This window comes from Vombatus ursinus, unplaced genomic scaffold (genome assembly GCF_900497805.2).
Source record: "Vombatus ursinus unplaced genomic scaffold, bare-nosed wombat genome assembly UNPS02007284.1, whole genome shotgun sequence".
In the NCBI taxonomy this organism is placed as follows: Eukaryota; Metazoa; Chordata; class Mammalia; order Diprotodontia; family Vombatidae; genus Vombatus; species Vombatus ursinus.
In genome coordinates, this window is record NW_020947062.1 from 7,705,154 (window position 1) to 7,729,401 (window position 24,248).

The 24,248-nt window shown below is 40.9% G+C and overlaps 1 protein-coding gene across 1 annotated transcript in view; it reads left to right on the forward strand.

Annotated features, from left to right (window-relative positions):
- Positions 1–2,536: 2,536 nt before the first annotated feature.
- Positions 2,537–24,248, forward strand: part of DLK1 (delta like non-canonical Notch ligand 1) — a 36,569-nt gene continuing 14,857 nt past the window's right edge. Inside the window, exons 1-4 of the mRNA XM_027848988.1 lie at positions 2,537–2,606; positions 3,779–3,839; positions 6,123–6,253; positions 23,739–23,880. Coding sequence (XP_027704789.1) covers positions 2,537–2,606; positions 3,779–3,839; positions 6,123–6,253; positions 23,739–23,880 — 404 coding nt within the window. The remainder of the gene's footprint in view (positions 2,607–3,778; positions 3,840–6,122; positions 6,254–23,738; positions 23,881–24,248) is intronic.

Below are 24,248 nucleotides of genomic sequence, written 5' to 3' on the forward strand. Positions count from 1 at the left end.
AATGAATGTGCTGTCAAATTGTGAAGCCTATTTACCCAACTCTCCTGCTTTCTTTCCCATTAAGGTGCATGCCCCATCCCCCATGAGAATAAATTCCACTTACAAATGAAGACTTGGGGCTCTGAAGTATATCTCTCTGGTGTATATCTCTCTGATGGAGACAGCTCAGGACCCTGAATCCAAGAGCATTGGGAATAGCAATGCTTTCAGCCCAGTACCGCCAGCCATCATCTTGGGAAGCAACCCCTGTGGGGATGCAGCCTGGCATCTGCTCCTGCAGGCGCTCCAGCTACAGCTACAGCTACTGAAGACCCGGGAAAAAAAAAGGTTCTTGTCACCAAAGCTGATAATTGTTAAATGGTTCAACATCAGGAACTGCTTTGATTTTATCAGTGGAAATGGCATTAAAGAAGCATTAGCACCTGCTTTGGTGCTGCAGCCAAGGTACATGGACAGTATCATTTGACTTGCCCCTGAAATCTGTTGTCCCCTTATTAGAATAAGAGCTCCTAGGGGCAGCAAGGTGGGCCAGTGCACCGGCCCTGAAGTCAGGAGTCAGGACTTGAATTCAGGACCTGAGTTCAAATCTGGCCTCAGATCAAACACTTGACACTTACTAGTTGTGTGACCCTGGGCAAGTCACTTAACCCCAATTGCCTAAAAAAAAAAGTTCCTGAGAGTAGGGCCAATCTTATGCTTCTCTTTGTATCCACTTGGAACAGTAGTGCTTTACACATAGCAGTTAGTGCTTAATAATTATTTTTAAGGATAATGCTTTATTAACTAAAGGGCTGTAGAGTACACACACACACACACACACACACACACACACACACATATATCTCCTATCTGGGCACTTGAAAAAGGCATTGAGATCAGTTACCCACAGGACACATGGAAAAGATTTTTTTTTTTTAAGAAAAGAGGTTTTTTTTTCATTTCTCTCCCAGAATCACACCCAGATATTCTCTCTCTCTCTCTTTGTTGGTACCTGATAGTCTGAGGTCTCTTACTCTTAGAATTGGTTCTAAAAGAGCACAGTCTGCAATGCAATCACCCCTGGCTTGGGAACTCAAGTAAATTACTATTATGCAATTACAGAATTTCAGCTCCTTTCCAGCTCTGACATTCTATGTTGGGGCCCCTTCCAGCTCGAATTTTCCATGATTCCTACTCCAAAATACCTCTTTCCCATCCCACCTTCACCTGCCTGGAAGGTGCCTGAAGTTATCAAACTTAACTGGAAAGTAATTCCAGTTGTTTTAGCCTTGCTTTTTGGGATCCTCTTTCAAAGTAGAAATCTCTGTTATGTGCGCCACATTAAATCCCAGTTATCCCAACATACCTCAGTTGTTCAGATCATCTAGGAAACAGAAGTTTTGCCTGGGAGAAGATCAGGGGAAGGATAAAGTACCCAGAGGTACCACTGTGGGCCTAGATTGTGAGAAGGGGAGGGACAAGAGTATTAGGTGAGATTTCAGCAGCAGAAGATAGCTATGGGTGGGCACTAAGGAGAGCAAAGAATCAAAAATCAAGGTAGGAAGATGCTTACAAATCAAATTTTCCCAGAGCAGATCCATAAAACTGACCCTGAAAACATAAGCACTTGTCTTCAGGGCTCCAGGTAATTGGGAGAAGGGAAGAGAACTCCGGGTTAACAGCTAGTAAGGTGTATATACACTCCAGCTTTCGTCCCAGACTAGAATCCATATTCCTAAGGATTCACAGGAAGTGACTGGGCACCAAGTGCAAGATACATGAAGAAGATGTGGGAGGCAGGAAGGGGCACACAGATGCTCAAGAAACAGATCCCACCTGGTCCCGCTGCAGTCTGGGGCTTCTCTCTGACTCTAGAGAAGACCTGGTTGGGAAGTGGAGTTCACACTCAGGTGAATTCGTACTCTGCTGCTGCGTGCCTATGGGACTTTGGGCAAGCACTTAATTCTGGGGCCTCTGTTTGCTCATCTGTTGGAATACATAGTCTCTGAGCTCTAAATTTTCAATATTTTGATTTTTAAAATAAAAGTATTGAACAGGAAGAGCTTTAAGGTCCTGGGGCACTCAGTCCGGACTGGGCCATATGGATCTTCCCGCTTCTCCAAACTGAGGTAGCGCAGCCACCCACGAGTCCCGGGACCGAGGGAGGAGAAGGGAATGTAAGCTGGGGCTGGGCGGGGGCGGTTGCGGCGGCGGGTGCGGCTCCCCCACCTCTCTCTGCTCCACGTTCCTCTCAGTGCAGGCAGACTTGGTCGGCTAGGCTGGGCGCTCCACTGCACCCTGGGGCGGACGTGGAAGGACCCCGGAGATCAAAGGCGGCACGGGAGGGAGGTTTTACGAGGACTGCACTGGAAGCTGAGTGTGTCCTCCCGCAGGGGTGGTCCCAGGAGACTGGACGGCACCAACCCCTTGTTGGGAAAAGCATCTGAGAAAGAGGGTGGCCGCTGTTCAGGCTACTCGAGGAGGTGGAGTATTCAGACTCACCGGATACTCTTTTCCCCCCCGCAGCTCTTGGCCAAGCAACACCCCTGGTGCTGCGATGTTCGCCCCGCGATCCTTGCTGCTGTTGTGCGTTCTTGGGCCACCTTTTTTCTTCTTCTCTGCTCTAGGTAAGGCATCTCCCCCAGGCTCTTTTCCTTCCCCTCCTTTAGATCCCACCCCACTATTCCTTAGGTACGGAATCTGCGTGTCCCGAGGGGAAAGTGCTCTTTCCTCTGTTTTTTCCTAAGGACGTGCCCATCCGGCCCCAGTACTCCTTTGGCGCAGTGCTCCCCTTATCTCCTGCTGGTCTGGAGGGCTCCCTTCTGGGAGGGCGCTACTCTTCTCCTGGGAGGGCATTATTTTTGTCCAAGAGAAAGTCTCCTAGGGAAGGATGGGAAAGGGCGAAAGGTCTAGGCACTGCCAGGAGGGATGGTGGCTAAGAGGGAGCTCAAGGCCCAGGGCCGAGGGCCTGAAGCTTTGGGGCTTGGACAGCTCCCCTGGGACACACAGCCCTAAGACCCTAAAACTTTGCAAACATCTCAGATTCCTGACATAAAACGTTCTGACTTCGAGCAGAAGGTGGATGCAATGTAAGTCCTAGGTCTTTGGGCAAACCGTTTTTGTCTGATTGTGAACAGCTTTCTTCCTCCCCACAGCTCTAGGTGCTTTGAGATCTCTATGGTACATAGCTATCTATAGCTTAGTATCCTGGATTCTATCTGAAGGAGTCAGGTTTGGGGTGTTTTCCAAATAGTAGGAGCATATTGTGTACAGACCACTCATGGATGTAAGAGAACTCCCTCAAACAAAACAGATCACAGCAGAATTGTGATCCAGGCAATGCACAGATTTTGCAGACCTCCATTTGATCTCCATTTTACAGATGAGAAAACTGAGGATCCCAGGAGCTAGAAATGATGTGTGGCCTGGGACTGTAACTTAGATTTTCAGGTTCCTAGACTATTGCTATTGTTGCACAGCTAAGTCATACTGGGAGCCCAGTGGAAGAAGGCCCATCACTTAGATTATGGATTTTACAGTGACATAATGACATTTGTAGCACCTTTGAGGGCCAATCAAGGATTTAAAAAAGTTAGTTAACCTTTTATTTTTTTACTAGCTTAAAAAAAAAGGTTTTCTCTGATTCTGTTTAGAGACTATTTGACCTCTTTAAAACTCAAAGGTAATCTTTCTGCGGCCTTAAGGAGTACCATCAAGGATCCTCCGATAAAAATGCCAGTTCTTTATCTCTTTTTTGTGTTCTGGAGTTTAAGGGTACTTTCTGTATTCTGTATTTTAGGCCTGGAATGTGAGGTCGACTGTCACCCGGACAGAGGGATCTGTGACAAGGACCAGTGCAGGTGAGGAGAAAGGGACTGAGAGGTGGGTGGGTTATTTGGGATAATATTGGATGTATTGCTAAGATTGAAATAAAGCTCAAAGATTTTCTAGGAGGCTTCCCCCCCTTTCCCTTCCCTCCCACTAGACACCCCACTATCCTCACTGAGCAGGGTATGCCTTTGGAGCAAGCTGTCCATGAGGCCAGTCCCTATTGGCTTGGTGATATGTTTTGCGTGTACTTATATATGTCTATGTTGTTTCTTTTGATAGCATGTTAGATTTTTGAGGTCAGAGATTGTTTTATTTGTGTCTTTGTATTCCCAGCACTTGGCACAGTGCCCAGCACATAGAAGACACTTAATAAATGCTTGTTGATCTATTGATTAGTGATTGGCAGGTGGATTTACCATTGAGGGTTGTACAGCCCACTAGAGTGGGGGAGTCCCAAAGCTGCTACTCTCAAACTGCTCCCTGCCCCCCTTTCTGGCAACTAGGATTGGCAGTTTAATGATTCCAGGCGTGGGCTGGAATAGTAGACAAAGAGCTATTAGGTATGCACAAGTTCTTCACTTAAAAAAAAAAGCTTTCCTCTTTTGGCATTTTGCCTTGGTTAAACCGGAGATTTTAAGCTTCTTATGGGTTGAAAGCTCTTTCCCCCCACACCCATCTGCACTGCCTCATTTTAGTGTGGATGTGACCCTTGGATTTTGAAGGTATGCCCACAGAATTAAAGCTTGGGTTGGTCTTTTCAAGCTGAATAGTAAGGTCTTCTAGCAGAAGTGTGCGGCTGTCCTTTAAGAACCAGCCTAGTAGAGAGGCTTATCACCATACAATTGGGCACCAGCTGATGAATTTTTTAGCGGGACAACCCCATCAAGGGAGTAATGGGATTCTTACCTATATAGTTGGAGGCAGAGCCCACATCGATTAAAATCATTGGTTCCTGAAGCATTTAAGTATTCTGAGAATGTGCCTTTTTTTCTTTTAAAAGTTTTTCACTTTTTTTTTGCTCACTTTAATTTATATACTTCCCCTTCCTCTAACAATGGAGTTATTCCTTGTAACAATGATTTAAAAAGAAAGGAATACAGTTGAGCAAAACTAACCAATATCTCAATCAAATCTGACAATATGTACAATATTCCGTACCCATAGCACCCCAGCTCTGCAAAGAAGGGAGGGAGGTGCATTTTCTCACTTTTCCTCTGGAGACATATTTGATCATTATAATGATACAGCTTCTCAGTTGCAGTTTTTGTTCTTCCTTAGTTACATTGTTGTAGTCATTATGCAGGTTGTTTCCCTGGTTCTTCACAGTGTTCATATATTTTTTCCATTCTTATCTAAATTGTTCACATTCATCTTTTCTTCTTCCATTTGATTCATGTATCATTTTTTTTAGCCATTCCTCAATAGGCTTCTACTTTTTCCAGTTTTCTACCCAAATAGCATTGTTATGAATATTTCTGTGTACATGGGAAATTCATCTTTATCTTTGGCTTTCTGCGGGCATACACTTACTAGTGATTTCTGGGTCAATGGGTATGGAAATTTTAGTAGCTTAAAAAAAAAAAAAGCATTCCAGATTGCTTTCCAGAATTGCTGGAACAAGAATGTGACATTTTTTGAAGAGCAGAACTATATTTCCCCCTCTACTTTTTTATTTGTGCTTTCAAAATAGAAGTTGTCTTTATTTTACTTAAAAATCAAAACAGATTAGAGAAAATAGTGTTTTGGGAGTCTTATAGGTAAGAATGAGTCAGGAGTCCAAGAGGAGAGGTCATAGTTATGTTTTGAGAGGGGGTATTGAGAGGACCAGGGAGAGGAGAAGGAAGCTGCCCTTGGACAGACCCAGAACAGGGTGCCAGATGATAGGTATTTGCTTTCCATTTTCTCCCTCATGGCTGGGACTTGTGCCAAGTACCAGTTTTCCAGCCTCACTATCTCTTGGGATCTCCATTTATCTTCATCAACCAGCCAACAAGCATTTATTAAACATTTACTGTGTCGGGCACTGTGCTAAATAAGTGCTATGATTTCAGACACAAAAATGAGGCAGCCCTGACCTCAAGGAACTTATATTCTACTTGCAGTGACAATTAGGGGTTCTGATCCTTGATTTTTTTTCCTCTATGGTTCTATGATCTACTTAGGTCTTCTCATTTTCTCTTCCTTCTGTCTTTACCAGTGATCTCTTCTACTTTTTTTCTTCCTAATTCCTGAGCTGGGTAGAATTTCAGTTTAATTACATCAGATAATGACCTGACTACTTTTACCTCCAGTAAACTCTTGGACTCTTGCAGATGTCGACCTGGTTGGCAGGGACCCCTGTGCAATGAGTGTATGCCCTTTCCTGGCTGTCTACATGGAAGTTGTTCCCTGCCCTGGCAATGTATCTGTGAGGACGGCTGGATCGGAAATCTCTGTGATATAGGTTTGTGAATACAGTACTTTACTTCTCCATAGGCTAGTGATAGTGATTTAATGGACAAGTACGCCATCTACTGACCCAAGTGGGCTAACAGTTTTGTAGGAGATGACCCACACCTCTCTCCCCCTGTGCATAGAGGCTTTGCTCAATACCATTATGTGCCCAGGACTGTATTGGATACTCTGGCAAAGACAAGAGCAGTGTTAGAAACAGTCTCTTCTCTTTGAGGCACTGTTGTTGTGGTGCCAGTAAGGCAGATTTTGTGTGTGGGGGAAAATAGCTCAATGAAAATATGAAGGCATGTGCAGGTGGGTGAGGTACATGAGCATCTAGGGGCAGGGAAGGAAGGAGGAGATGGTAGAGAATCAAAGGTATCAGAGGAGACTCCAGAAGACACAGATGGGGCTTGGGTCAGTTTAGGTACTTGTCAGCAGCTACAGAAAAAGCTTCAGAGGAGACAGAGGTGACTATATTAGATGTAGCCCACTAGGTAGCTAGGTGGGACAGTGGATAGTGTTAGACTTGCAGTCAGGAAGATCTAATTTCATATTCCCGCCTCAAATACTCACTAGCTATGTGACCTGGGTAAGTCATTTGACTGCTGCCTCAGTTTCCTCAACTCTAAAATGGGGATAATAATAGCATCTACTTTGCAGGATTGTTTTGAAGATTAGATGAGATGATATTTGTAAAGAGCTTAGCACATTGCCTGGCACATAGTAGTTACTTAGTATATGTTTTGCTCTCTTTCCTTCTTCCTCTCACTGTATTGCCTGTGTGAGTTTGGGTAAGTCACTCAATCTCTTAAATGAAGAGGTTGGTCTTTGTGGACCTGATCAAATGTTACCTTCTGCCTGATGCCTTTCCTAATTCATTTGAAATGGTCTTTCCCTCCTTGTAGCTTTGTAACTCACGTATGCGCTTACCACATTCTGTTTTATATTATACTTATATGTACATATATTGTACCTCTCTCCCCTGATAGACTAAGTTTAATGAGGGCAGGACTGAGTCTGGCTCATCTTTGTGTCCCTCTTAGCCCTTTTCATGTAGCAGGCATTTAATAAATGCTGTTTGATTTTCACTTTCAAGTTAAATTTCATTTCTCTGTTGTGCCTTTTTGAAGAGAATGGTCTTCTCTATCTGGCCGATCTGAGTATTAAACATGGTCAAACTAATTTGAACTGAGATAGAGTCAGAACTGCAGAAAGGCTGCTGCAGGTAATCAATCAAAAATGTTTATTATGTACCTGTGTGCCTGTCATGGATATAGAGTTGAAAGTGATCTTTTTTTAAATTTTTTTTTAATTTTTAACATGTGTTTTTAAAACTTTGGGTTACAAATTTTCTCTCTTCCTCCCTCCCCACCCACCCTCATTGAAAAGGCAAGCATCTTGATACAGGTTATAGATGTGTAGGAAGTGATCTTAGAAGCCATCAAGTCTAACCCCTTTATTTTCCAGATAAGGAAACTGAGGTCATAAGTATCTGAATAGAAATCAAACCAGGTCTTCCTGACTCTAAGGCCAGAATGCTATCCACTATACAATGCTGCCTCTCAAATGCAGTCTTTAACAAAGTTTCCCATAGGGATGAAGGATTACTCTTGTCAAGGTGATTGTTTTAGAGCTGGTCTACGATTCTCTAATTATTCTATCATTAATTAACTCCTTTGGATATGGGAGTTTGAAAATGCACTGTGCTCTTAGTGACTCAGATCTTTCCAGAATGAAAATAGCAGCTGAAGTTGGTATACTAGATTAAGTTGCCATGGTTGTGTTGGGAGTTAAATTAAAATTCTGTTAAAGGTCTGCATATGCCATTAATATCCATTTCCTTCAGGACATTTTGTTGATGACCACATTAGCAAATGTTTCCCAAATAACATTTCCACAATAAAACAAATGCAGAGTATTTTCTTTTTTCCTTTTTTTGGTGGTGATGAGGGAGAAGGTGAAGTAAAGGTTGTCTCTGTGATCCCTTCCCACTCTGGGGTTCTGTGAGTCTAAGATTCTAGGACAAGGGTGGGGAAGCTGTGGCCTCAAAGTCACATATAGCCTTCTGGGTCCTTGGGTGCGGTATTTTGACTGAGTCCAAGTTTTACAGAACAAATCCTTTTGTAAAGGGGATTTGTTCTGTGAAGTTTGGATTCAAAGGGCTGCACTTGAGGACCTAGAGGGCCACATGTGACCTTGAAGTCGTAGGTTCACTATCCCTGCTCTAGGACTGTGAGTCTAAATATTTCTAGAGTGAGTAGGGTGTAGTGGGAAAAGATCTGGGTTTGGGTTCAGAAGACTGGAGTTCAAATACTAATTCTGTGACCTCGAGTAAGTCCCTGAACATCTTTTGGCCTCAGTTTTGTCATCCATAAAATTGATAGGTTGGAATCAATGATGTGTGAGATTCCTTCTTACTCTAAATCTGTCATCCTTTGATTTATGATTATAGCACCAAATAAATGCTATCCATTTGATTTTCTATGGTATGTGATAATCATTTGAACCAAACATTTGTTTTATAAGCAATTAAGACTACTCAATTTATCTTAGGAGTTTGTTCACAGGCCACTTTTAGCTTATATCACCCTTTCCTTAAGGTTTTTTTTTTAATTAGCCTAGGTACCCCTTTCCCAGCATTCTCAGAGTCTTATCAGAAATAATAAATTTGAATCCTAAGAACCATATGATGGAAGAGCTGAGAGGAACCCAGATATTATTTAGTTCAGTCTTCTCCCTTCACAAGAAGAAGAAAATGGGACCCAGAGAAGGGAAGTAAGTGACTTTCACTGATTGCTCAGTGATTTCATGGCAGCACTAAATATACAACTGAATTTTTTGTTCTCTGTACCTCTTGGTCAACTGTGTGACTATAAACACATGAACCACTGTAGACAAATTTTGTCAAAGATTTGGCTCCTAAATTCATAACAGCCCATGGCACCTCAGACTACCTCTCCACTCTATCCCCAAGTAGGTACCTTCTGTGCTCAGCCTCTCCCCCGCCTCATTTGTCAGCTCCCTTTTATGTGCTATCTTCTCCCGCTAGAGTGTAAGCTCTTTGAGGCCTGGAACTCTATTTCTGTTTTGCTTGTATTTTTATTTCCAGTGCTTATCACAGTGCCTGACATATAGTAAGCACTTCACAAATGCTCTTGTGTGTTATTTTTGAAGAGGACCGATGACAGACTTGAGCAGGAATTGGATTTAAGTGAGGTAGAGTTGCACAAAGTCATCAGCCTCACTTCTTCTTGAGTCATCAAAGTCCAGTGGCAAGACAAAATTCACTGTATCACCTATCTTCTATCTGTCTATGTATCCATCTATCTATCTATCCGTCTGTCTGTCTATTTATGTATCTATCTGTCATCTGTTTTCACTGAAAATATCTTTAATACATGCATGAAAGTGTCATAAAGATTTTATTTTATGGCAACAAATCAGGGATATAGTTCTGCAGTTGCTGATGTCTTCTCAGTCTTCCTTCCTTCCTCTCTCTGTCTCTCTCTCTTGCACGCATGTGTGTGCACTCTCACTCTTCTTTCCTTCTTTTCTCTTTCTCTCTCTCTTCCTTTCAGGAAGAGGTAAAAGCATCATTTCCAAGCTTGTCAACCTTTTGTGATATGTATTTTGAGCACTGACCCTTTAACAATTGTGTTGTTTTGTGCATATTTCTTCTCTGTACATTTAGGTCTACCTGTTCTTCATAACATTAGCACAGTATATTGGGTACAAGAGTGAATTGAGTCCAAATGTTGTGGCTCCTCTCTTGTTGAGGAATAGACCACTACAAAAATGCTAGAGGATCCGTTTTGTTTTGGGTTTATTTGTTGTCCACATGAATGAAAGGCTGTTCTCATAATAATCTAGTTTAGCTCTATCTTGCTTTCCATAGGCTCACTTTCTCTCTAACAGCCTTTTGAAGTTTGAGGAGGTAATATTGCTCATAATCTTCCATTTTTCTCTATTGTGGTGTTTTGCAAATGAGCTTGTACTCTAAATTCACATTGCTTTTGGTTACTACATCCCTGCCATACAAGGAGATTAAGTGTCTATCACTGTTAAGGTGTTTTAAGAGCTTTTTCTGCCTCTTTATTGTAGAATAATCATTTTGTATCAATTAAACTTCTTTTGGAAATGTTAATAAAGTAAAGTTGTTTCCTTTGATCCATTTCCCAGTTTTCAAAGGCAGTTCACCTGCTATAGTCCCTTCATCTCAGTTTTATCCTTTCTTCTATTTTGGCATTTACTCTGACCTTTGCTCCAATGAGTAGATAATCTGCCTGCACAGAGTCAGCTGATACTGCAATGACTGCTATATTTGAAGATAGCTGCTTCTGGTCTGTTAAAATACAGTTTATTGACTTTAAGGAACTGTTTGGCTGGCTAGAGCAAAATGGAACCATAAAAGCTTTCCTCAGACAAAGTGCCAGAACTATACAAGATTCGAAGACAGATGTGACAACAGAGATTACTCTATTCAACAATGTGCCGAGTATAGCTATCAGGCAAGGTGTCAGACAGGGAGTTATTTATTTGCCAAAGGTGTTCACTAGTTTTATGGGAGAAATCCTGTGGAAAGTACCAATGAAAGAAGCATTTTCTATTCATGCCAAGGTTCTGTAAATGATCCTGTTCCCAGCTGACCTTGTGCTAATTGAGTTGAGCTTCAGAACGTGACAAACTTTCCTTAGTGAAATACACAGTAATGTCATCTATGATAGGAAAAGGCCTGTATCCCAGATTGTGACATGCAGTCTATAGGTAGCATGCCAATTTGGCCCATCAATATGCATTTCAGGAACTACAGATGGATAATGAATAATGAAGTGGGCCAAGAATTGAGCAGAAAGAAACCAGACTAGATCCCATTTGGGAAATTGCACAGCATTCTGAATGGTTCCAAGCTGCTCCCTCGCATACTAATCTATCTTTTTAATACTAATATGTGCTCTTCTCTCAGTGACCCAAAAGACAATACAGAGACACTGTGTGTGTGTGTGTGTGTGTGTGTGTGTGTGTGTAGACTGTTGTATGTTATCAACCAAGAACTGTATACTAGAAATGCTGTAAGAGATACCATCAAAGGGATGTATGTCCATGCAGCAAGAGTGAGGGACTGACAGATGGTCTGTGTGCCCCAATGATAATCACAGAAAAGTGAGGGACCTAGAGGATGACTCCCAAACAAATTGGTCAGATCCTACTATGAAGTCTTTCTGGGAGATGTAGACAAGAGTTGCATAGGATTGGCAATCATGGGTAGATCACAGGATCATAAAATCATCAGTTTAGAACTGGAAGGGATCTTAAATCTAACTTGCCAATTATATAGATGAGGAAACTAAGGGACAGAGAGGATATACTTAAGATCCCTTAGGTAATAAGTGCCTAACATGGGATTTGAACCCGGGTCTTCCTCATGCCAAATCTAGCATTCGTTCCACTATCCATATCACCTTAGGGCTGTGATCTTTACTGTTCTAAAGTATGGAAGTATTATGCACAAGGACTTCGTCAAATGTGACCATTCTGTATAACGTAAAATTTATAAAGATCTTGCTTGCATTTCATAAGGGATGACTAATTATTAATGTTTTAAGGATCTAAGAAGACTTTTTTTTTCTGCAAAAGATGGTCCCATAGCATTTTTCAGAATTAGAGAATCACAGAATTTTAGGGTTGGAATGTATCTTGGGTACTATCCAATGCCTAGCACAATTCCTGGCATGGAATAGGTGCATAAATGCTTGTTAATTGATTTATTAATTGACTATGTAGTCCAAAAAAGGTTTTTTTTGACAACATACACAACTAGTCATTCAACTTTTGCTTTAAGACTTTCATAAATCTCCAGGGAAATTTGTAATAATGTTATCCATACTAGAAAAATTCATATTACATGAGGAAGAACCTACTACCTTCTCAGGCAGACTATTGCAGTTTTGAATACCTTTGATTGTTAGCAAGTGTTTTGAATAACGAAGCCTAATATTTAGTTTCTTTGAAACTTCTACCTATTGCTTCTATTTTTGTCCTCTTCAGAAAACAGAACAAGTCTAATCCCTCTTCCATGTGATGGTCTTTTAAAAGCATGTCCTCCTTGAGTCACCTCTTGGCTAGGCTAAGCACCTCTAGTTTCTTCAACTGATTTTCATATGGCATATGGTCTCTTGTCATCCTGATGATCCTGCTGGGGCACTCTCTAGTTTATCAATGCACTTTTTAAAATGTGGTGCCCAGGGCTGAAGACAATACTGCAAGTGAGATTTGACCAAGCCAAGGAGAATGGGACTATCATCTCTAGTTCTAGAAGGTATTCCTCTTTTAATTCAGTCCAAGGTTATTGTTATTGTTTGGTTGTTTTCAGTCATGTCCAACTTCTTGTGACCCCATTTAGGGTTTTCTTGGCAAAGATACTGGAGTGGTTTGCCATTGCCTTCTCCAGTTCATTTTACAGAGAAGGAAACTGAGGCAAACAAGGTTAAGTGACTTGCCTAAGGTGATATAGCTAGTAACTGTCTGAACCAGATTTGAACTCAGGAAGATGAGTCTTCCTGACTCCAGGTCTGATGCTCTATCCACTGCCCCAGTCCAAGCCTGCATGAGGGTTTGTTTGTTTTTTTTCCTTTTGCTGGCATAACACACTGTTGGTTCAAATTGAGTTTGTAATCCACTAAAATTCCCAGATCTTTTTTTTTTTAAGATGAACTGCTATTTAGCCCTGTTTGCCCCATTTTATATTCAGGAAGTTGATTTCTTGAACCTAAATGCAGGAATACATTTTTCCATGCTAAATTTCATCTTATTAGATGCAACCCATTTTTCTATCCTGTTGACATCTTTTTGGATACCATTATCTAGTATGTAAGCTATGTCATCTTTAAATCTGATGTTTCATTTATGGCTTCGTCCAAGTCATTGACAAAAATATTAAAGGGCCAAACACCAATCCCTGAGGCACCTAACAGGAGAATACCTTCCACATTGTCATGGAACCTTTAATGGTGACTCCTTGAGTCTGAATCAATCTAGTTTTCTATCACATTTATAATTTGCCTACAATGTGGTATACACTATGCTAAGTATTAAGAATTCAAACACAAAAATAAAAGTCTCTGCCCCCAAATAGCTTATAGTCTACTAGTGGAATCAGTATGTACACTTACAAGAATATATAAAATAGCTGCAAGGTTATTTGGGAAGACAGGGATTTTCACCTGGAAAGACCAAGAAAGGGCTCATGTGGTGCTTGAGCTGAGCTTTAAAGGAAAGTAGGAATTCAAAGAAGTAGAGATGAGGACCGAATTCATTCCAGCCATGGGGAACACTCAATACAAAGGCATAGAAATAGGAGGTGAAAGGTCATGTGTGAGGAACATCAGTAAGGCCAGTGTGGCTGGGCCGTAGAGTTAATGAAGGGCAATAATGTATTATAAGCTCAAGAATAGCTAGTTTGGAGCCTAGTTGTAAAAGCCACTAGTTGCCAGAACAAAGAGAGGACTATTGGAGTTTCTTGAGGTGGAGAGTGACAGGTCAGATCTGGCTTTAGGAATATCACTCTGGCAGATTTGAAATGATTATTAAACTAATGAAGATTTGATAAGGTCACTAAAGAGAAGAGAGAAGAGCTCAAGGCAGAGTCTTGTTGTATACTTACAGTTACAAGGTGGGATATGGCTGATAATCCAGCAGAGAAGACTTAGAAGGAATAGTTAGACACATAGGAGGCAAACCAAGATAGAATGGTATAACTAAAAAAAAATCCAAAGAACAAAAATAGATAGAAGATTTAGGAGTAGTCAGAAATTTTGGAGGCAAATCAAAAGAGAATGGTGTCAAAAAAAGAGGAAGGATGGTCAGCAGTTTCAAATGCTGCAGAGAGATCAAGAAGGATGAGAATTGAAAATAGGCCACCAGATTTGGCAAGTAAGAGCTCATTGGTAACTTTGAAAGAGTGATGAAATTGTAAGCCAGATTTCAAGGGTTTGAGAAAGTGAGTGAGAAGACAGAAAGTGGGGGGAATGGGTGTAAGCATCTTTTCCAAAAGTTTGGCTGTGAAATGAGACATAGACAATAATTCAAAGGGATTTTATCATCTTGAGGACTTCTTGTTGTTTATAAAAGAGCCCTGGACATGTTTCTAGGCAGCAGGGAAGATGCCCATCGATGGGAAGTGATGGAAGGTTAGAGAGAAAAAGGATTATTATGGGAACAATCTGCTGGAGGAAACTGGAGGGAATAGGTAAAAGATATATGTAGAAGAGTTGACCTTGGTTAGAAGGGCCATCTATTCATCAGAGACTGGGATAAAGGAGAAGAGAGTTCAGAATCTCAAGGGGTTTTGAAACAGAGTAGGGAAGAAGGGGAGCTCACTTTGGATGAAGGAGGAGAGATCCTTTGTTGAGATGAGGGGAGGAATGTTATGGGAACCTTGAGAAAAGAAGATTGGGAACAGCAGCTGTAGGGACTGTATTGGAGGGTCAATAAGGCTACACTGAGGGCTCAGTTGAGATTAGAATAACATACATTAGCTAACATTATTAAAAGAGATTGGTCTAAACAGCTACAATAGGAAACGTGATGAATGGAGAACACCTGTTATTCAGATGGTGACACTACCAAGACCACATCTGAAATAGTGTTCAGTTCTGAGGGCTACATTTCAGGTAAGAAATTTTACAGCCTGTAGTAGTAGGTCCATCTTCTGGGTAGCAATTTGCATCTGAGGAGGATTAAAGGTCATGTTACACACGGTTGTTATATGGTATAAATCATATTATGCAGGATTGTAGAACCTCAGAATTAGAAGGGAACTTGGAGGCCATTTATTCTAACCTGTATCTGAACAGGAGTCTCCTTTACAGTATCCTCAGCAAGTGGTCATTCAGCCTCTGCTTAAAGACCTCCAACAATGGGAAACTCAGTAGCAAAAGAAATAGATCCTTCTGTTTTCAGAAAGCTCTGATTCTTAGGAAATTGTTCCTTACTTTGAGCCCTAATCAGCCTCTCAGCAGTTTCTCCTCATTGCTCCTATTTCTGTTCTCCAGAGCCAAGCTGAACATCAAATCCCTCATTCACACGAAGGCCCTTCAAATAAATACAAAAATCATCCCCCTCTCCCATCTTCTCTTCTCTTCTACAGGCTTAATGTCTTTAATGCCTTCCAGCAGTCAATCACTTAATCAACAGACATTTATTTAATTGCCTGTTACAGACCAGACACTCTGCAGGGTCCTGGGGCTACAAATAAAAAAAATGACTTCTTTCTCCATAGATGTAAGAAAGGCTATAATGTATCAACAGCATGAGTCAGGTGTCCAGAGTAGTACAAAAAGCATAATCAGGTGTAGAAATGACCTAAAAAAGAGATGGGCTGGTTATCTGGTGAGAATCAGGGACAGCAGGGGCCCAGCTGCCACACAACACTACTATAAATGAAATCCTTAAAACATAACAAAATGGAACAAAAAAAACCCCCCCAAAACAAAGGAAAGTATTCAGCATTATAAGTGGGTCCTATATAAAGGATTTATCAGAAGACATGGACAAAAATTGCACAGGATGAGAAGGTACATCAGGTTTCAATCTGTTCATGTGGAGGGAGTTCCTTGTTGATTATAGATCAACTGAATTATTTCAGAAACAATACTGTTGTTCAGTCATTTCAGTTATGTCCAACTCTTTGTGACTCCATTTGGGGTTTTCTTGACAGAGATATTGGAATGGTTTGCCATTTCCTCATTTTACAGATGAGAAACTGAGACAAACATGGTTAAGTGACTTACCCAGGGTGACACAACTAGTAAGTGTCTGAGGCTAGATTTCACTCAGTATGATGAGTCTTCCTGACTCCAGGTCTGGCATTCTATCCACTGTACTGCCTAGCTGCCCTGAAATAATATGAAATGTGTTTAACATTTAAACAGGGATTTGGCATGATGAAAAAGGGGAAGGTGGTCAAAAGTTCATTAGCCTAAATTGGAAGTCTAGTGGGTTTTAGAAAGCTGACCTCAAATTGAGTTTAGATCAGCTCTCAGGGAGGCACATTCATTTGTTTATTTATTTATACATCTATCTAGCTATCTGCATATCTATCTATTTATCTATCTGTATATCTATCATCTATCTATTTATCTGTCTATCTATGTATCTGTCTATCTATGTTTATCTATTTATCTATCTGTGTCTGTCTGTCTATCTGTCTATCTATCTGTCTGTCTGTCTGTCTGTTTGTCTGTCTACCTACCTATTTATCTTTCTATCTGTCTATGTATCTCGTACAAGAAGAATTTCTTGAGCCATTGTGTTTTGGAAACTCATAGACTAACAAGATAATACAATCTCTATACTATGAAATTACTCCAGGGTGTTAGTTTGGGTTAACAATTTGGGAATGTAGGGAGCAGAAGATAGTAAGTTCTTTCAAGGACCCTCTGAAGACATACACATTCTCTCAAGATCCTCCATCAGTACAACTCCAAACACTACGATTTTTAGAACCAGCCTTTGGTTGTTGGATGAGTGAGCTGCTCCCCCTCCCACCCCTGTTGCATGTTCATCCTATGACTGATTTGATGCCTGACCATTTCATTTCCCTAGAGGGGTAATCCCCAGCTAGACAACACAGAACAAGGGGATTAACTGACCATATACAGGACCTGGATACTTGAGCCTGGAGGGCGGATTCCCACAGAGAGATAGATAGTCATATTTTCTTGTGTTGAGCATGCAATTACTCAACCTGCCACTCAACTGTGTGCCTTTATTGATCATTTTGCTTCCTTTTTGAGAAATATATGCTTGTGGGAAGATGCAGTCAAGGAAGTGTGGCACTATACTGCCTGGTAAACTTTAACTTTCCCTTTGCCAGCAGGAGCTGAAAAGAGAAAGAAAACCTGCAGGCAAAACTTGTCACACTGAGAGAGTTGTTTCCCATATCCTTGTTCCTTGGATGTTAACGTCTCACCTCTGCTGTCAGTGTTACTTTGTAATATAAAATATTTTGTATTGACCTTTCTCGGTATGTGTTATCTCTGCCCTCTCTCTCCCAGCTGAATTTAAAAATGATGCAAGTTCTCTGAGGACAGAGACTGTTTTGTTTTTGTTGTTATACCCCTAGCTGGTAGCATGATGCTTAATAAATACTAGTTGAATGAATATCTTTTTTATTGCTTTTTGGGAATGAATATCTTTCAGTCACCTTTTTATGCAGTTACAATGTTCTTGTTCACAGAGCTATACATTCTCAGCTTAACTGAGGTGGAACCTCCTCTTCTGACTCACCCAACTCCTTGTCCTAAGCTAGACAACATCTTTCTCCCTCTCCCTCTCCCTCCTCCCTTCTTTCTCTCTCTCTCCCCCCTTCCCTCCAGTTTATAGGGTCACTGCTTCTGCTTTACACCCCCACACAAAGAGCTGGGGCTCACAAACTCCCAACCCTTCTGCAGATATGAAGAACTGACTTAATTTTTAAAAAAATTATCTTATTTTTATGGATGCCTTTTGTTGTTGCACTCTATTTCCAGTATATCCCTCCCTGCTCTCAAGTTGGTGAGGCATTCCTTGTGACAAAGATTAAGAAAAGAAAGATTAATTAATGAGAGAAAATAAAAAATCAGCTCAGCAAAACTAACACACCAACAATATTTGACGGTGTGGGCATTATTGCTCATCCATATTCATACTTCCAGAAAAAGGGGGAATTTAATTTTCCCAACTCTCCTCTGGGGCCAAACTTGTTCATTATAATTGTTGTTGTTGCTGTTGTTGAACCATTTCAGTCATGTGCAACTCTTTATGACCCTATTTGGGGTTTTCTCGGCAGGGATATTGGAGTGGTTTGTCATTTCCTTCTTCAATTCATTTTAGACATAAAGAAACTGAGGCAAGCCGGGTTAAGAGAATTGCCCAAGGTCACACAGCTAGTAAGTGTCTGAAGCCAGATTTGAACTTAGGAAGATCAGTATTCCTTACTTCAGGCCTGGCATCCTATCCACTGTGCCACCTAGCTGCCATCATTATAATTACATAGCATTCGTTGGGGTGTGTGTGTGTGTGTGTGTGTGTGTGTGTGTGTGTGTGTTGGCATGCATAAACATGCTTTCCATTTACATTGTTGTCATTATATATATTGTTCCTTAATTGTGCTTACTTCAGTTTGCATCAGTTTATATCTTGGCATGCCTTTCTGAGTTCTTCATATTCACTATTTCTTAATGGTTCAGTGATATTCCTTTATTCATGTATCCACAGTTGTTTAGCCATTCCCAAATTGATGGGCACCTTCTTTGTTTCTAGTTCTTTGATACCACACAAAAAAGTTTTATCTTGGTTATTTGGGTGTAAATGGGGCCATTCTTTCTGTCTTTAACCTCTTGGAGGTGGGGATGTCTGGGTTAAAGGGTATAGTCATTTTATTCACTTTTTCTAAAAAAAAAAGTCTACATTCCAAATTATTTTCCAGGGTGGTTGAACCAGTTCTCAATTCTCTTGACAGTATATTAGTATGCCTGTCTCCCTGCAGCACCTCCTTCCAACATTGACTCTCAATAAATAAATATTAAGTCCCTACTATGTGTCATGCACTGTGTGCTAAGCTATCATTTCCATCTTTCCATCTTTGCCTCTTTATTGTCTGTGTTGTCTTGTATATTTCTCTTCTTTTCAGTGATTTGGAATAATCTTGCATGTGATTGTCAATAGTTTGCTTTTCTTCTTTTGAGAACTGAGTATAGCCTTTTACCATTTTGTTATTGGGGAATGGCTAAATTGACTTCCACGTACTTAACTGTTTTCTCCATCACTCATGCTGACTACTCTGCACCAGTTCAATCATTCTGACTGCTAAGGCAGCTCAATCCACACTCCTTCCTTTATCATGCCTAGTGACAAGTTTTTATCACTGTTCTTCCCATGAGCACCTGCACTGGGCCATCTCTTAATTGCAGAGCATAATCAGCAGCTCTGTGACACACTCTAGCCTTGGGCAAAATCCATTTCCCCTTTCCCAGCATTCTCAGAGTCTTATCAGAAATAATAAATTTGAATCCTAAGAACCGTATGATGGAAGAGCTGAGAGGAACCCAGATATTATTTAGTTCAGTCTTCTCCCTTTACAAGAAGAAGAAAATGGGACCCAGAGAAGGGAAGTAAGTGACTTTCACTGATTGCTCAGTGATTTCACGGCAGAGTTGGGACCTGAACCAAGGTGACGCATTCAAAGAATGTCAAACCTTAGAGTTATCTAGTTCAACTGTTTTATTCTATATGGGTGGAGACTGAGGCCCAGATAAGGGAAATGACTTGTCCAAAGTTATAACAGATTATAAATGTGAGAGTGAGAATTCAAATACAAGTCTTCCATCCCACAGTGCTGAATTTCTCAATTAATTTATTATGTTTATTAATTGGATGTTTCTATATGTTAGGCTACCTTACTGGTATTTTTGTGGGGTTGGGGTTGGGAAGGCTGGGCTACATTTATGATTTCAGTAGTTCAGAGGTAGGTACACAATTGTTGTGGGCCTAGAGGGATGGGGGGGTACAGTAACTGTGGTAGGTACACTGGTCAAGTTTTGAGAAGCCAATGAGTCTTTTGCACTGGGGGACCAATGACGCAGAGAGAGCATCTAGTGTGTGAAGACCCTATACACTGTGAGAAAATACAGGAAAGTGAAAGAGAAAAAAACAAGAAAATTCAAAAGAAAATGGAAATACAAGGTCATTACAGTGTTAAGAAAGAAAATTAATATGAGAAGAGCTAAATAGCAGTGAAATTTTAATTGCCAGTTCAAGAGTACCTGCACCAGATAAGGCATCATATGGGGAGGCCAAATAGATGGGATAGATTATAGGAAATCAGAAGAGGGAGAAATCATTGTAAGTTGGATTCATCAGCAAAAGTTTCATAGAGGGTGCAGCTAGACCTTGGATCAGAATATCACCAAATCTCAGTGGCGGTTGGGTTCTTACAGGTCATATACTCCAACCCTTACTTATATCAGGAATCCTAACATGGAAGGAAGAGAGGATTTGGATTGGTAGGAAGAAGAAGGGGCATGGCCTTCCAGACTATTAGAATGATCTGAGCCCACGTTAGAATGCAGGATAATGGAATATATTTTGAAGACGGTTTGTAGACTGTTTTGCCTGGGGTAGACGGTGGAACAGTTTTATTGATCTGGTTATCAAAAAAAAAGTCTTTACTGAGATGTTTACTTTCTTTTTATTTATTTATTTATTATTTATTTTTTTAACACGTGTTTTTCAAACTTTGGATTCCAAATTTTCTCCCTTCCTTCCTCCCACCCACCCTCATTGAAAAGGAAAGCAACTCAATACAGGTTATACATGTGTAGTCATGCAAAACACTTCCATAGTAGTCATGTTGTGAAAAACTAAGTAGATTTCCCTTCATCCTATTCCATCCCCCATTTATTCTATTCTCTTTTTTGACCCTGTCCCTCCTCCTCAGGAGTGTTTACTTTTGATTACCTCCCCGAATCTGCCTTCCCCTCTATCCTCCCCCTCTCTCTTGTCCCCTTTCCCTCCCCATTTTCCTGTAGGGTAAGATAGATTTCTATACCCAATTGAGTGTGTATGTTATTCCCTCCTTAAGCCAAATCCAATGAGAATAAGATTCACTCATTCCCTCTCACCTATCCCCATTTCCCCTCCACTGTAAAAGCCTTTTCTTGTCTGTTTTATGTGAGATAATTTACCCCATTCTACCTCTCCCTTTCTCCTTCTCCCAGTATAACCCTCATTCACCCCTTAATTTTATTCTCCAGATATCATCCCTTCATCTTCAACTCACCCTGTGCCCTCTATCTATCTATCAATCTATCTATCTATCTATCTATCTATCTATCTATCTATCTATCTATCTATCTACCTACATATAATTTATTCCCTCCAAATACCCTAATACGGACAAAGGTCTCATTATTTAAAAATATCATTTTTTCATGCAGGAATGTGAACAGTTAATAAGTCTCTCATGATTTCTTTTTCCTGTTTACCTCTTCATGTTTCACTTGAGTCTTGTATTTGACAGTCAAATTTTATATTCAGCTCTGGTCTTTTCATCAAGAATGCTTGAAAGTCCCCTATTTCACTGAATGACCATTTTTCCCCCTGAAGGATTATACTCAGTTTTGCTGGGTAGGTGATTCTTGGTTGTAATCCTATCTCCTTTGCCCTCCAGAATATTATATTCCATGCCCTGTGGTCCCTTAATGTAGAAGCCGCTAAATTTTGAGTTATCCTGATTGTGTTTCCACAATACTTGAATTGTTTCTTTCTGGCTGCTTGCAATATTTTCTCCTTGATCTGGGAACTCCGGAATTGGGCTACAATATTCCTAGGAGTTTTCCTTTGGGGATCTCTTTCAGGAGGTGATCAGTGGATTCTTTCAATTTCTATTTTGCCCTCTGGTTCTAAAATCTCAGGGCAGTTTTCCTAGATAATTTCTGGAAAGATGGTGTCTAGGCTCTTTTTTTGATCATGGTTTTCACATAGTCCAATAATTTTTAAGTTCTCTCTCCTGGATGTATTTTCCTGGTCAGTTGTTTTTCCAATGAGATATTTCACATTGTTTTCTATTTTTTCATTCTTTTGGATTTGTTTTACAGTGTCTTGATTTCTCACAAAGTCACTAGCTTCCAATTGCTCCATTCTAATTTTTAAGGAAGTATTTTCTTCAGTAAGCTTTTGGACTTCCTTTTCCATTTGACCAATTTTGCTTTTTAGGTAATTCTTCTCCTCATTGGCTTTTTGAACCTCTTTTGCCATTTGGGTTAGGCTATTTTTTAAGATGTTATTTTCTTCAGTATTTTTTTGGGTCTCCTTTAGCAAGCTGTTGACTTGTTTTTCATGATTTTCTTCCATCATTCTCATTTCTCTTCCCAGTTTTCCTCTACTTCTCTCACTTGTTTTTCAAACTCCTTCTTGAGCTCTTCCATGGCCTGGGACTGATTCATATATATACATATATATATTTGGTTAGGCAATGGAGTTAAGTGACTTGTCCAGGGTCACACAGTTAGTAAGTGTTGTGTATCTGAGGCCACATTTGAACTCAGGTCCTCCTGACTCCAGGGCTGGTGTTCTATGCATTGCACCACCTAGCTGCCCCCGATTCATATTTTTCTTAGAGGCTTTGGATGTAAGAGCTTTGACTTTGTTGTCTTCTTCTGGTTGTATGTTTTGATCTTCTTTGTTACCAAAGAATGATTCTATGGTCTGACTTTTTTGTGCCTTTATTTGTTCATGATCTCATCCAATTACTTGAGTTTTCAACTTTTTGTTAAGGTAGGGGTCTGCTTCCAGTGTGGAGAATGTAGTGTCCCAAGCTTCAGGGGTTTTGTGCAGCTGTTTTCAGAGATACTTCTATGGACCTGTGAATTTTCAGTTCTTCCAAGGTGGTATGATAAGGGGCAAGGTGTTTCTTCCTTTCCTGACCTGTGCTCTGGTCTATGAGTGAGGATTTCCTCTCCATAGCCACTACATGCTTCAGCACACCAGTGCTCCTCCTTGCCCCAGGACTGCCACCCAGAACTGTGACCCAGATCCAAGCACGGGCAAAGGAAGAGTATCCTGTACCAGCAGAGAGATCCCTGCAATCCCCCTCTGATAAGCCACTCAATTCCCCCTCAGTCTGTGGACTGGAAGCTCAAAAGGCCACCGCCGCCCCAGGGCCAAACTTGGAAATGGGGCTGGGACCCCGCACTTCTCTCTCATCTCAGAAACAGACTTTCCCCACTGACCTTCTAAGTTGTCTTTGGCATTCGTGGGTTGAGAGGTCTGGAAACTGCCACAGCTGCCCACGATTCAGTCCTCTGAGGCCTGCTCCAGGTTTGCTGAGGCCTGCACGCCCATGCCCAACTGCGCTCCTCTCCCAGCCTGACGTGATATACCTTTCTGATCAACCATCCAGGATATCTTGGGCTGTACATTTGTTTCACTCTGTCTTTTTGTGGGTTCTACTGCTTTAGAATTTGTTTAGATTCATTTTTATAGGCATTTGGAGGGGTTTGGGGGCTGAGATGTTTACTTTCAGGCTCTCTTTGATGCAGGTAGAAATCCTGAACACTTTGAATGGTTGCCTGATATATTGGTTTATACTTAGTTTGTTCTCCCCAGCTCTTCTTCAGTTCTAGCTTCTACTGTTTTTCCTTTAAGATTATGGGCTTTCACATGATCCCTGTTCTTTATACATCTCTTTCCGCTCTCCCAGACTCACTGCCTCCTTGTTTTGGGGCTGTTTCCTTTGACTGGCACAACACAAACCAGAAGGCGATTGTTTTAGATGATAAGTCTTGCACAAGAGTATGGAGGAATGACCTGGAGTGGGGGAAGCTCCATAAAAAGTGACCAGCTAGTTGATCTGAGTAGAAATGAATAGCAAAATGGTGGAGCAGAGTTCCTGGATGGGGAAATGTGCTAGATGAGAGGGAATAATAGTGAATGTGTTGTATATGTTCCTTTAGATCTCCAGTTGTGTGCGACCAAAGCCTGCCACAAGAATGGGACATGCACTGGTTCTGAAGAAGGAGGCTCCAGCTGTTCTTGTGTCCCTGGTTCTTCAGGAAGAAACTGTCATTTTAAGGAAGGACCTTGTGTTATTAATGGGTAAATCTTCACTTCCAGCAATTTATGATTGTCTGTATGATTTTCTATGTAATTTTATTTCTCATTTTACAAAGATCCTTTCAGTAAAAAACTGAAATGGTAGAAATTACTGTCCTTGGGGACCTTGAAGTATTCTTTCCGTTCCTGGAGTAGCATAGACTAGGTCAAAGGGTCCTAGAATATCAGAGCTTGAAGAGAGTTAATGACCATATAACATAGAAAAGGTGTGGAGAACTTGTGGCCTCAAGGCCACATGTGGCCTTCTAGGTCCTAGGGTGCAGCCTTTTGACTGAGTCCAAGTTTTACAGAACAATTCCTTTTATTAAGGGGATTTGTTCTGTGAAGTTTGGAGTCAGTCAAAGGGCCCC